We start from the raw sequence: 14,350 nt of genomic DNA on the forward strand, positions 1-14,350 counted from the left end.
TTCAATTAAAAAAGAAAAAAAATTCAATTAAAAAAAAGGAAAAAATGCAATTAAAAAGCGGGAAATTAAATTTAAAAAAAGAAAAAAAAGAAATAAAAAGGGAAAATTAAATTTTTAAAAAGGGAAAATGAAACCAAAAAAAGGAAAATTCAATTTAAGAAGGAAAAAATTCAATTAAACAAAGGAAAAAAATTCAATTATTAAAAAAGGAAAAAAATTCAATTAAAAAGCGGGAAATGAAATTTTAAAAAGGAATAAAAAGGAAGAAAAAGGGAAAATGAAACAAAAAGGAAAATTCAATTTTAAAAGGAAAACTTCAATTAAACAAAGGAAAAAAATTCAATTAAAAAAGGAAAAAAAATCAATTAAAAAAGGAAAAAAATTCAATTAAAAAAAGGAAAAAAATTCAATTAAAAAAGGAAAAAAATTCAATTAAAAAGCGGGAAATGAAATTTTAAAATGGAATAAAAAGGGGAAAATAAATTTTAAACAAAAAGGAGAAAATTCAATTAAAAAAAAAAACAAAAAAAAACAAAAAAAAACAAAAAAAAGAAACAAAAAGCGCGGGAAGAAAAGGCGGGAAAATCGCCGCCGCGGTGACGTCACGGGCGCGGCTGATCAGGGTTCGCGGCCGCCCCCCAGCGGCAGCAGCAGAGTGGCGCAGCGGGAGCGTGCTGGGCCCATAACCCAGAGGTCGATGGATCGAAACCATCCTCTGCTAGTTCCCGTTTTTTCCAACATTTTCCCAAAATTTTCCCCCTTTTTCTTCCCATTTCCTCATTTTTCCTCCTCAAATTTTCATTTTCACCCTCGTTTCCCCATCAATTTTCCCATTTCCCCCTCAAATTTCCCATTTAATTCCATTTCCCCCCTCCTTTTCCCCCAACATTTTCCCCATTTTTCCTGCATTTTTCTTTAATTTTCCCCATTTTTCTTTCAATTTTCCCATTTTCCCATCTCAAATTCTGATTTTCATCCTCGTTTCCCCATCAATTTTCCCATTTTCCCCCCAATTTTTCCTTCTTTCCCCCCCCCCCATTTCCCCCATTTTCCCCGCATTTTCCCATCATTTTTTCCTTAATTTTCCCCTTTTTCTTCCCATTTCCTCATTTTTCCTCCTCAAATTTTCATTTTCACCCTCGTTTCCCCATCAATTTTCCCATTTTCCCTTCAAATTTCCCGTTTAATTTCATTTTCCCATCAATTTTCCCATTTTCCCTTCAATTTTCCCATTTTTTGTTTTTTTTTCCCCCATTTTTCCCATCATTTTTCCAAAAATTCCCTGTTTTTCCCCCAATTTCCTCATTTTTCCTCCTCAAATTTTCATTTTCACCCTCGTTTCCCCATCAATTTTCCCCATTTCCCCCCTCAAATTTCCCGTTTAATTTCATTTTCCCATCAATTTTCCGATCAATTTTCCCATTTTTTGGTTTTTTTCCCTCATTTTCCCCATTTTCCCCCCATTTTTCCCATCATTTTTTCCTTAATTTTCCCATTTTTCTTCCAATTTTCCATTTTTCCATCTCAAATTTTTATTTTCTCCCTCATTTTCCCACTTTCCCCCCACAATTTTTCCATTTATTTCGGGTTTTTTTTTCCTTCATTCTCCACATTTTTCCTCCATTTTTCTTTAATTTTCCCGATTTTCCTCCAATTTTCCGGTTTTCCCCTCATTTTTTCCCATTTCCCCACCAATTTTCCCATTTTTTCCCAAATTTTCCCCATTTCTCCCCGCAATTTTTTCCCTTTTTTTGAGATGGAAATTCGGGATTTTTTGGGATTTTCCCTTTTTTTGAGATGGAAATTTGGGATTTTTGGGATTTTTCCCTTTTTTGGGAAAGGAAATTTGGGATTTTTGGGATTTTCCCTTTTTTAGGAAGGGAAATTCGGGATTTTTGGAATTTTTTCCCCCTTTTTTTGAGCTGGAAATTCGGGATTTTTGATATTTCCCGTTTTTGTGAGCTGGAAATTTGGGATTTTTGGGATTTCCCCTTTTTTGGGAAGAGAAATTTGGGATTTTCCCTTTTTGGGAAGGGAAATTGGGGATTTTTGGGATTTCCCCCTTTTTTGGGAAGGGAAATTGGGGATTTTTGGGATTTCCCCTTTTTTGGGAAGGGAAATCCGGGATTTTTGGTATTTCCCCTTTTTGGGAAGGGAAATCCGGGGATTTTTGGAATTTTTCCCCTTTTTTTGAGCTGGAAATTCGGGATTTTTTGGGATTTTCCCCTTTTTCTGAGATGGAAATTCAGGATTTTTGGATTTTTCCCCTTTTTTGGGAAGGGAAATTTGAGATTTTTCGGATTTTCCCCTTTTTTGGGAAGAGAAATTTGGGATTTTCCCTTTTTGGGAAGGGAAATTCGGGGTTTTTGGGATTTCCCCTTTTTGTGAGCTGGAAATTCGGGATTTTTGGGATTGTTCCCCTTTTTGTGAGATAGAAATTTGGGATTTTGGGGATTTTTCCCTTTTTGGGAAGGGAAATTCGGGATTTTTGGGACTTCCCCTTTTTGTGAGATGGAAATTCGGGATTTTTTGGGATTTCCCCTTTTTGGGAAGGGAAATTCGGGATTTTTGGGATTTTTCCCCTTTTTTGAGATGGAAATTCGGGATTTTTTGGGATTTCCCCTTTTTGGAAGGCAAATTTGAGATTTTTTCGGATTTCTCCCCTTTTTTGGGAAGAGAAATTTGGGATTTTCCCTTTTTGGGAAGGGAAATTCGGGATTTTTGGATTTCGCCTTTTTTGGGATGGGAAATTTGAGATTTTTTTGATTTTTCCCCTTTTTGTGAGCTGGAAATTCGGGATTTTTGGGATTTTTCCCCCCTTTTTGTGAGATGGAAATTTGGGATTTTGGGGATTTTTCTTTCCCTTTTTGGGAAGGGAAATTCGGGATTTTTGGGACTTCCCCTTTTTGTGAGCTGGAAATTTGGGATTTTTGGGGATTTTTCCCCTTTTTTGGGAAGGGAAATTCGGGATTTTTGGGATTTCGCCTTTTTTGGGATGGGAAATTTGAGATTTTTTTGATTTTTTCCCCTTTCTGTGCGATGGAAATTTGGGATTTTTCAGATTTTTCCCCTTTTTTTGGGAAGGGAAATTCGGGATTTTTGGGATTTTCCCTTTTTCTGAGATGGAAATTCAGGATTTTTGGGATTTTCCCTTTTTTGGGAAGGGAAATTCGGGATTTTTGGTATTTCCCTATTTTGGGAAGGGAAATTTGAGATTTTTGGGATTTCCCCTTTTTTGGGATGGGAAATTCGGGATTTTTGGAATTTTCCCCCTTTTTGTGAGATGGAAATTCGGGATTTTTGGGATTTCCTCTTTTTTGGGAATTGGAAATTCGGGGATTTTTGGGATTTCCCCCTTTTTGTGAGATGGAAATTCGGGATTTTTGGGATTTCCCCTTTTTTGGGATGGGAAATTTGAGATTTTTTTGGATTTTCCCCCTTCTTGTGAGATAGAAATTTGGGGTTTTTCAGATTTTCCCCTTTTTTCGGAAGGGAAATTCGGGATTTTTTGGGATTTCCCGTTTTTGGGAAGGGAAATTGGGGATTTTTGGGATTTCCCCTTTTTTGGGATGGGAAATTTGGGATTGTCCCATATTGGGAAGGGAAATTCGGGATTTTTGGGATTTCCCCTTTTTGTGAGCTGGAAATTCGGGATTTTTGGGATTTCCCGTTTTTTGGAAGGGAAATTCGGGATTTTTGGGATTGTCCCATTTTGGGGAGGGGTCGCGCGGGGTGGGGGAGGGGCTGGGCAGGTTTTTGGGGCTGAGGGCGGCGCAGGGACCGCGCGGCGCCGTGGCTTAGTTGGTTAAAGCGCCTGTCTAGTAAACAGGAGATCCTGGGTTCGAATCCCAGCGGTGCCTCCGCTCTGTCGCGACCCAATATCGCGACAGGCCCGCCGATATTTTCCTGTCCGCCAACCCTTTTTTTTTTCCTTTTTATATTTTAATAAATTATTTCTCCACGAGACGACAAATAAGGAGGGGGAAAAGGGAAAAGAGGATTGCGGAAGCGGAAATAAGATGGGGGGAAAAAATTAAAAATAAATAAAATTAAATTCTTCCCTGACCGGGAATCGAACCCGGGCCGCGGCGGTGAGAGCGCCGAATCCTAACCACTAGACCACCAGGGAGGGACGGAAACAGCGCGGCGCCACCGCCACCAGAGCCTCATACCGTGCGCTGATTGGCTAAACCCGACCTGACGGGCGTGGTCAATCAAAATGGAGAGCCAATCAGAGCGCGGATCTCGTGTAGCCACGCCTCCCGCCTCAGGTTTCCCGCCTCACCGTGTGGGGAGAAAATTTCGGGGATTTTCTTGGTGGAATTCGGGAATTTTGGCGAAAAATTCGCAGATTTAGGGATGAAATTCCAGAATTTGAGTGCGAAATGCGGAGATGTTGGGGCGAAACTCGGGGATTTCTGGTGGAAATTCGGGGATTTCTCGCGGACGCAGTATACTGCGCGCTGATTGGCTGCGCGAGTACGGGAAGGGTGTCAATCACGACAGGGAGCCAATCAGAGCGCGGCTCTGGGCTGCTCCCTCCCCTCGCCTCAGCTTTCCCGCCTCTCGCTCCCAGCGCTGAGGGGAGGAAATTTGGAGATTTTGGGGTGAAATTCGGGAATTTTGGCGAAAAATTCGCAGATTTAGGGGTGAAATTCCAGAATTTGCGTGCGAAATGCGGAGTTTTTGGGGCGAAACTCGAAGATTTCGGGTGGAAATTCGGGGATTTTGCGCGGAAGCCGCATGCTGCGCGCTGATTGGCTGCGCGAGTACGAGAAGAGTGTCAATCACAATAGGGAGCCAATCAGAGTGCGGCTCTCGGTTAGTCACGCCCCTCGCCTCAGGTTTCCCGCCTCTCGCTCCCAGCGCTGAGGGGAGGAAATTTGGAGATTTTGGGGTGAAATTCGGGAATTTTGGCGAAAAATTCGCAGATTTAGGGGTGAAATTCCAGAATTTGCGTGCGAAATGCGGAGATTTTGGGGGCGAAACTCGGGGATTTCGGGTGGAAATTCGGGGATTTTCCGCGGACGCCGCATACTGCGCGTTGATTGGCTGCGCGAGCACGGGAAGGGTGTCAATCACGATAGGGAGCCAATCAGAGCGCGACTCTGGGGTGGTCCCGCCCCTCGCCTCAGGTTTCTCGCTTCTCGCTCCCAGCGCTGAGGGGAGGAAATTTGGGGTGAAATGTGGAGATTTTGGGGTGAAATTTGGGGATTTTGGGGTGAAATTTGGAGATTTTGGGGTGAAATTTGGGGATTTTGGGGTGAAATTCAGGGATTTTTGGGGTTTTGGCGTGGAATTTGGGAGATTTGGCGGTGAAACCTGAGGATTTGGGCTGGAATTTGGCCTTTTTGGGGTGACATTTGGGGATTTTGGGGTGAAATTCGAGGATTTGGGTACAAAAATCGGGGATTTTGGTCAACTTTAATGGGTTTGGGATGAAATTTGCGGTTTTGGGGTGAAATTTCGGGGTTGGGGTGAAATTCAGGGATTTTGGGGTGAAATTTGAGCTTTTTGGGGTGAAATTCAGCTCTTTGGGGTTGAAATTCAGGGATTTGGTTATTTTGAGTGAAATTTGGGATTTTGGGCAAAATTCAGGAATTCTGGGGTGAAATTTGGGGTAAAATTCAGGGATGTGGGCTGGAATTTGGAATTGTGGGATGAAATTTTGGGGATTTTAAGGTGAAATTCAGGGATTTGGGGTGAAATTGGGGAATTTTTAGGTGGAATTCAAGTATTTTTGGGTTAAAATTCAGCGATTTGGGGTTGAAACGCAGGGATTTGGGCTGGACTTCAGCATTTTGGGGTGAAATTTTGGGATCTGGTGGTGGAAATTTTGGGACATGGGGTGAAATTCGGGGATTTTGGGGTGAAATTGGAGGATTTTGAGGTGAAATCTGGGGATTTTTTGGGGCAAAATTTGGGGATTGTGGGGTGAAATTCAGGGATTTGGGGTGAATTTCAGGGGTTTTGGGGTGAAACTCAGGGATTTTGGGGTGAATTTCAGGGGTTTTGGGGTGAAACTCAGGATTTTGGGGTGAAATTTGGGGATTTCGGTCCAACCACAAAGCCACAAAGCTGCCAAGGATCGCTTTTAATCCGTTTTGGGGAGGGATTTGAAGCCACAGAGGTGTCCCCAGATGTCCCCAGATGCCACCAGATGCCACCCAGGTGTCCCCAGCTGTCTCCAGGTGCCACCAACCCCCACCTGCCCTCTTGAAAAACGCCCAAATCCCACCCAAAAAAACCCCAAACCCCGCATTTTTTGCAGCGGCGCCACCACAGCTGGCACTGCACAGGTGCCACCACGGGTGCCACCACGGGTGCCACCACGGGTGCCACCTGTCCCCTCCGGTGTCACTCGGGCCTCAGCCAGGTCCCCGCCTCCTCCACGTCCCGCGCCACCACCAGGAAGAGCTCGGAGGAGCCCGGGGCCAGCGCCTCCCGCAGCCACTCCCTGCGGGGTGACAGCGAGGGGACAGCGGGGGGTGACAGCGAGGGGACAGCGGGGGGACAGCGAGGGGACAGCGGGGGGACAGCGAGGGGACAATGAGGGGGACAGGGAGGGGACAATGAGGGGACAGCGAGGGGACAGCGAGGGGACAGTGAGGGGACAGTGAGGGGACAGTGAGGGGACAGTGAGGGGACAGTGAGGGACAGCGAGGGGACAATGAGGGGACAGTGAGGGGACAGCGAGGGGACAGTGAGGGGACAGTGAGGGGACAGTGAGGGGACAATGAGGGGACAGTGAGGGGACAGTGAGGGACAGCGAGGGACAGCGAGGGGGACAATGAGGGGACAGCGGGGGGACAGCGAGAGGACAGCAGGGGACAACGGGGGTGACAGCGAGGGGACAGCGAGGGGACAGCGAGGGGACAGCGGGGTGACAGCGAGGGGACAGTGAGGGGACAATGAGGGGACAGTGAGGGACAGCGGGGGGTGACAGCGAGGGGACAGTGAGGGGACAGCGAGGGGACAGTGGGGGTGACAGCGAGGGGACAGCGAGGGGACAGTGGGGTGACAGCGAGGGGACAGCGAGGGGACAGCGAGGGGACAGCGGGGGTGACAGCGAGGGAACAGCGAGGGGACAGGGAGGGGACAGTGAGGGGACAATGAGGGGGACAGGGAGGGGACAGGGAGGGGACAGGGAGGGAACAATGAGGGGACAATGAGGGGACAGTGAGGGACAGTGAGGGACAGCGAGGGGACAGTGAGGGGACAATGAGGGGACAGTGAGGGGACAGCGGGGGTGACAGCGAGGGGACAGCGAGGGGACAGTGAGGGGACAGTGAGGGGACAGTGAGGGGACAGCAAGGGAACAGTGAGGGACAGTGGGGTGACAGCGAGGGGACAACGGGGGTGACAGCGAGGGGACAGCAAGGGAACAGTGAGGGACAGTGGGGGTGACAGCGAGGGGACAACGGGGGTGACAGCGAGGGGACAGCGAGGGGACAGCGGGGTGACAGCGGGGTGACAGGGAGGGGGACAGCGAGGGGACAATGAGGGGAGAGCGAGGGGACAGTGAGGGGACAGCGAGGGGACAGTGAGGGGACAGTGAGGGGACAGCGAGGGGACAGCGAGGGACAGTGAGGGGACAGCGGGGGGACAGCGGGGGTGACAGGGAGGGGACAATGAGGGGACAAGGAGGTGATGAGAAGATGACAACGTGACAACGAGGTGACAATTTGGGGAGGGAAATCCCCCCCCAGAGACCCCAGACCCAATTGAATCCCTCAAAGCGATGATGTCATTCTGAGATACCCCTCCCCAAATTTGGGAATCCCCCAAGACCCCTCCCCAAAATAACCCCGAGGCCCCTCAGGCACCCCCCGAGACCCCAGACCCAATTTGGGATGGAAAATCACCCCTCAGAGAGACCCCAGACCCAACTGAATCCCTCAAAGCGATGATGTCATTCTGGGATACCCCTCCCCAAATTTGGGAACAACGAGGGTGACAACGAGGGGACAACGAGGTGACAACAAGACGACAACAAGATGACAACGATGCAATAATGAGACAACAAGGTGACAACGAGGTGACAAAGAGGCGACAAAGAGGTGACAATGAGGTGACAGCGAGGGGACAATAAGGTGACAATTTGGGGAGGGAAATCCCCCCCCAGAGAGACCCCAGACCCAATTGGATCCCTCAAGGCGATGATGTCATTCTGGGATATCCCTCCCCAAATTTGGGAACAACGAGACGACAGCGAGGTGACAACAAGGTGACAACGAGGTGACAACAAGGTGACAATGAGGTGACAACGACATGACAAAGAGGTGACAATGAGGTGACAAAGAGGTGACAACAAGGTGAAAATGAGGGTGACAATGAGATGAGAACGAGGGGACAACGAGGGTGACAACGAGGTGACAACGACATGACAAAGAGGTGACAATGAGGTGACAAAGAGGTGACAACAAGGTGAAAATGAGGTGACAATGAGATGAAAACGAGGGGACAACGAGGTGACAACAATGAGACAATGAGATGAGAACGAGGTGACAACAAGACAACGACGAGACAACAAGGTGACAACGAGGTGGCAACGAGGTGACAACGAGGCGACAGTGAGATGACAACGAGGTGACAACGAGGTGACAACGAGGTGACGACGAGGTGACAACGAGGTGACAAGGTGACAACGAGGCAACAACGAGGTGACAATGAAGTGACAACGATGAGACAATGAGACAACGACAAGGTGACAAAGAGGCGGCACCGAGGTGACAACGAGGCGACAGTGAGATGACAATGAGGTGACAACAAGACAATGACGAGGTGACAACGAGGTGACGACGAGGTGACAACACAAGGTGACAACGAGGTGGCGACGAGGTGACAACAAGACAACGACGAGGTGACAACGAGGTGACAGTGAGATGACAACAAGGTGACAACAAGACAACGAGACAACTACAAGGTGACAACGAGGTGGCAAAGAGGCGACGACGAGACAATGACGAGGTGACAACGAGGTGACAACGAGGCGACAGTGAGATGACAACGAGGTGACAACAAGACAACGAGGTGACAACGAGGTGACGACGAGGTGACAACAAGACAACGAGACAACTACAAGGTGACAACGAGGTGGCAAAGAGGCGACGACGAGACGATGACGAGGTGACAACGAGGTGACAACAAGACAACGACGAGGTGACAACGAGGTGACGACGAGGTGACGACGAGGTGACGCCGCCACCCCCCAGGTGTCCCCCCCCGAGCTCACCTGAGCTGCGGCTCCGCTCCGATGGCGGCGGGCGCGGCCAGCTTGGAGTCCAGGTTGTAGAAGGTGCCCCCGAAGTGCCGCACGCAGAGCCAGTGCGGGCGCCGCAGCGGCAGCGCCAGCGTCCCCAGCGTCACCCGCGAGGGGACGTTGAGCAGCAGCCCAGCACGTGCGGCAGCGACAGGCGCTCCAGGGGGCTGCGCGTGACGTCGGCGCCTCGTTAATTAATTGGGGTAATTGGGGAGGGGGCGCGCGTTGGTCGGCGAGGGGGGGGGGGGGTTAAGTCACTTCTCGTCACTCGTGGCGCCAAAGCGACGGGAGAGGTTCCGAACGGGGGTCTCAGAGGGGATGAAATTGAGGTTGGGGGGTCATAGAATTTGGGGAGGGGTCGTGGGGGGGCTGTTTTGAATTTGGGGAGGGGTCCCCACGGTCACTGGCGGCGCCACACGGACAAACAGCCGCGGGAAAGGGGAAGTTTGCGGGCTCAAATTGGGTGTGGGGTCTCAGGGAGGTCCCAAATTTGGGTCTGGGGTCATGGGAGGGGTCCAGAGTTTGGGTCTGGGGTCTGTCCCGAATTTGGGGAGGGGTCCCCATGGTCACTGGCGGCGCCCCATGGACAAACAGCCGCGGGAAAGGAGAAGTTTGCGGGCTCAAATTGGGTGTGGGGTCTCAGGGAGGTCCCAAATTTGGGTCTGGGGTCATGGGAGGGGTCCGGAATTTGGGTCTGGGGTCTCAGAGGCGTGTCCCGAATTTGGGGAGGGGTATCACCGCTGTTTGTCCCAAAACACCCAAGGAGAAAGAAAAAAATTGACAGGTCCCAAATTGGGTTGGGGGGTCCTAAATTGGGTCTGGGGTCTCAGAGAAGTCCCAAATTTGGGTCGGGAGTCCCAAAGAAGCTCTAGGATTTGGGTCTGGGGTCTCGGGTGCATATCCCGAATTTGGGGAGGGGGTCTCACCGCTGTTTGTCCCACCCCACCAGAGTGACAGGAGAGATTCTCAATAGGGGTGGGAGTCTTTAAAGTCTCCAGAATTTGGGTCTGGGGTCTCAGGGAGGTCCCAAATTTGAGTCGGGGGGTCCTGGGAAGGGTCTGGAATTTGGGTCTGGGGTCTCGGGGGCGTGTCCCGAATTTAGGGAGGGGTCTCACCGCCGCTTGTCCCACCAGACCGCCGCCAGCCCCAGCGTAACAATGGGACAAGAACTCTCCATTGGTTTAGGGGATCCCAAATTGGGTACTGGGGTCTCAGGGAGATCCCAAATTTGAGTCGGGGGTCCTGGGAAGGGTCCGGAATTTGGGTCTGGGGTCTCGGGGGTGTGTCCCGAATTTGGGGAGGGGTCTCACCGCTGTTTGTCCCACCCCACCACAGTGACAGGAGAGATTCTGAATAGGGGTGGGAGTCTTTAAAGTCTCCAGAATTGGGTCTGGGGTCTCAGGGAGGTCCCAAATTTGAGTCGGGGGTCCTGGGAAGGGTCTGGAATTTGGGTCTGGGGTCAGTCCCGAATTTGGGGAGGGGTCTCACCGCCGCTTGTCCCACCAGACCGCCGCCAGCCCCAGCGTGCCCAGCGCCGCCATCACCACGTTGACGTCGTAATTGCCCGTGCCCAGGGGGCTCCGGTGGGGGTTGGGCCGCGAATTTGGGGCCAACCTGGGGGGGCTTCAGGGTGAGACCCCTCCCCAAATTAACCCCGACCCCCCCTCCAGGCAACCCCGAGACCCCAGACCCAATTTGGGCAAGGGAAATCCCCCCCCCGAGAGACCCCAGACCCAATTGAATCCCTCGAAGCGATGATGTCATTCTGGGATACCCCTCCCCAAATTTGGGAATCCCACCGAGACCCCTCCCCAAAATAACCCTGACCCCCCCCCCGAGACCCCTCCCCAAATTTGGGAACCCCCCCGAGACCCCTCCCCAATTTAACGCCAACTCCCCTGAGACCCCAGACCCAATTTGGGGAGGGAAATCCCACCCAGAGAGACCCCAGACCCAATAGGGGAACCCACAAAGTGATGTCATCATTTTAAAGGGGGGGGAGACCCCTCCTCAAATTTGGGAATCCCCCTGAGACCCCTCCCCAAATTCATTAAACCCCCTGAGACCCCTCCCCAAATTGAGGAACCTTTCCCACCACCCTCAAACCAGCCCCAAACCCCCTGAGACCCCTCCCCAAATTTGGGAAACCCCACCAAGACCCCTCCCTGCACCCCTGAGACCCCTCCCCAATTTGATGAACACCCCTGAGACCCCTCCCCAAATTCAAGTACCCTTCCCACCACCCTCAAACCAGCTCCAAACCCCCCCTGAGACCCCTCCTCAAACCCCTCAAACTCCCCTGAGACCCCTCCCCAAATTCAGAAAACCCTACCAAGACCCCTCCCCACACCCTTGAGACCCCTCCCCAAATTCATTAACCCCCTTGAGACCCCCTCCCCAAATTGAGGAACCCTTCCCCACCACCCTCAAACCAGCTCCAAACCCCCCTGAGACCCCTCCTCAAACCCCTCAAACTCCCCTGAGACCCCTCCCCAAATTTGGGAAACCCCACCAAGACCCCTCCCACACCCCTGAGACCCCTCCCCAAATTGATGAACCCCCCTGAGACCCCCTCCCAAATTGAGGAAACCCTTCCCACCACCCTCAAAACAGCCCCAAACCCCCCCTAAAAGCCCCTCCCCACCCCCCCAGCCCCTCCCCGAATTGGGTCTGGGGTCTCGCGGCCACTGCCCGAATTGGGTCTGGGGTCTCACCGCTGGCAGATGCGGTCGGCCGAGGCCTGGCTGAGCCAGGGCCGCTGCAGGAGGTTGTTGAGGACCCCTCCCCACAGCCCCAAACCCCCCTGAGACCCCTCCCCAAATTCTGGAAACCACACCAAGACCCCCTCCCCGCACCCTTGAGACCCCTCCCCAAATTCAAGTAGCCTTCCCACCACCCTCAAACCAGCCCCAAACCCCCCTGAGACCCCTCCTCAAATTCAGGAACCCCCTGAGACCCCTCCCCAAATTCAGGAACCCTTCCCACCACCATCAAACCAGCTCCAAACCCCCCTGAGACCCCTCCTCAAACTCCCCTGAGACCCCTCCCCAATTCAGGAAACCTCACCAAGACCCCTCCCCACACCCCTGAGACCCCTCCCCAAATTCAGGAACCCCTTGAGACCCCTCCCCAAATTCAAGAACCCTTCCCACCACCCTCAAACCAGCCCCAACCCCCCCCCTAAAGCCCCTCCCCACCCCCCCCAGCCCCTCCCCGAATTGGGTCTGGGGTCTCGCGCCGCCCTGCCCGAATTGGGTCTGGGGTCTCACCGCTGGCAGATGCGGTCGGCCGAGGCCTGGCTGAGCCAGGGCCGCTGCAGGAGGTTGTTGAGGGCGTGCAGGGCGCAGAGCTGCCGGCGCTGCCGCTCGTGGTACGGCACCCCGGGACCCCAGACCCAAATCCGGGCAGACCCCGACCCAAATCGGGGAGGGGCCCCGGGACCCCCCCCGGATCCGCCGCGGGGGAGGGGAGAGCGCGGGGGGCTGCAGGGAGAAGGGGGGAGGGCGTGGGACCCCCCGGGCTCGGGGAGACCCCTCCTCAAATTACCACAATCAGCCTGAGACCCCTCCCCAAATTACACCAAAATCAACCCTGAGACCCCTCCCTAAATTACCCCAATCACCCTGAGACCCCTCCTCAAATTACCACAATCACCCTGAGACCCCTCCTCAAATTACCACAATCACCCTGAGACCCCTCCCCAAATTACCTCAATCAGCCTGAGACCCTCTCCTCAAATTCCCCCAAATTCCACCAAAATTCCTTCAAATCATCCCCGAGACCCCTCCTCAAATTACCCCCATCAGCTTGAGACCCCTCCTCAAATTACACCAAATCAGCCTGAGACCCCTCCTCAAATTACCTCAATCAGCCTGAGACCCCTCCCCAAATTCCCCCAATCAGCCTGAGACCCCTCCCCAAATTACACCAAAATCAACCCTGAGACCCCTCCCCAAATTCCCCCAATCAGCCTGAGACCCCTCCCCAAATTACCTCAATCACCCTGAGACCCCTCCCCAATTAATCCTGAGACCCCTCCCCAAATTACACCAAATCACCCCTGAGACCCCTCCTCAAATTACACCAAATCAGCCTGAGACCCCTCCTCAAATTACCTCAATCAGCCTGAGGACCCCTCCTCAAATTACCCCAATCACCCTGAGACCCCCTCCCCAAATTAGCCTGAGACCCCTCCCCAAATTACACCAAATCACCCCTGAGACCCCTCCTCAAATTACACCAAATCAGCCTGAGACCCCTCCTCAAATTACACCAAAATCACCCCTGAGACCCCTCCCCAAATCTCCTGAAATTCCCCCAAGACCTCTCCCCAAATTCCCCCAAATCACCCTAAGACCCCTCCCCAAATTACAACCAAATCACCCTGAGACCCCTCCCCAAATTACCCCAAATTCCCCCCAAATTTTTGTCAAATCTCCCCAAGACCCCTCCCCAAATTCCCCCCAAATCCTCCCTGTGACCCCCTCCTCAAATTTCCCCCAAAATTCCCTCAAATCACCCTGAGACCTCTCCCCAAATCCCCCCAAAATCCCCTCCAGGACCCCTCCCCAAATTCCTGACACCCCCCAAAGTTACCCCAAACCCCCCCAAAATCCCTCAAATACCCCCAGACCCCTGAGACCCCTCCTCAAATTCCCTCAAATCCCCCTCAGGACCCCTCCCAAAGTTCCTGACACCCCCAAATTCCTCCCAGGACCCTCCAAATCCCCCCCCCCAAATTTCCTGGCACCCCCAAAACCCCCATGACCACCCTGACCCCCCAAAATCACTTCAGGACCCCCAATCCTCCCCCAAATCCCCCCGGGACCCCCCAAAAACCCCCCCAGGCCTCCCCAGCCCTTCCCCCCTCACGCGGCCTCCGCTTCGCTTCCCCCCCAAATCCCCTCCTGCCCCCCCAAAACCCCCCCCCGAGCCCTTCCTGCCCCCCCCCAAGCCCCCCCAGGACCCCTCAGGACCCCCCCAAAATCCGGCCCCGGCCTCCCCCTCCTCACCCCCGCGCGTCCTCCGGGGCCATGGCGGCCGCTGCCATGGCGGCCGCTGCCCCCTCAGGGCCGCAACTACAACTCC

At 52.6% G+C, this 14,350-nt stretch overlaps 1 protein-coding gene and 3 non-coding genes across 4 annotated transcripts; 2 read left to right on the forward strand and 2 right to left on the reverse strand.

Moving 5' to 3' along the window:
- The first annotated feature begins 649 nt into the window (after positions 1-649).
- TRNAM-CAU (transfer RNA methionine (anticodon CAU)) lies at positions 650-721 on the forward strand. The gene has a single exon. It is a non-coding gene; the product is annotated as a tRNA-Met (tRNA).
- Positions 722-3,786: 3,065 nt separating this feature from the next.
- Positions 3,787-3,860, forward strand: TRNAT-AGU (transfer RNA threonine (anticodon AGU)). The gene has a single exon. It is a non-coding gene; the product is annotated as a tRNA-Thr (tRNA).
- A 197-nt stretch (positions 3,861-4,057) lies between these two features.
- On the reverse strand, positions 4,058-4,129 carry TRNAE-CUC (transfer RNA glutamic acid (anticodon CUC)). The gene has a single exon. It is a non-coding gene; the product is annotated as a tRNA-Glu (tRNA).
- Positions 4,130-6,079: 1,950 nt separating this feature from the next.
- LOC128802683 (josephin-2-like) lies at positions 6,080-14,312 on the reverse strand. The gene is given in 7 exon segments (XM_053969238.1): positions 6,080-6,457; positions 9,236-9,398; positions 9,401-9,429; positions 10,751-10,885; positions 11,977-12,159; positions 12,532-12,744; positions 14,275-14,312. Coding segments are annotated over 7 exon segments (861 nt in total). The 3' UTR covers positions 6,080-6,357.
- Between the last annotated feature and the right edge of the window lie 38 nt (positions 14,313-14,350).

Source organism: Vidua macroura, unplaced genomic scaffold, assembly GCF_024509145.1.
Source record: "Vidua macroura isolate BioBank_ID:100142 unplaced genomic scaffold, ASM2450914v1 whyUn_scaffold_146, whole genome shotgun sequence".
NCBI lineage: Eukaryota > Metazoa > Chordata > Aves > Passeriformes > Viduidae > Vidua > Vidua macroura.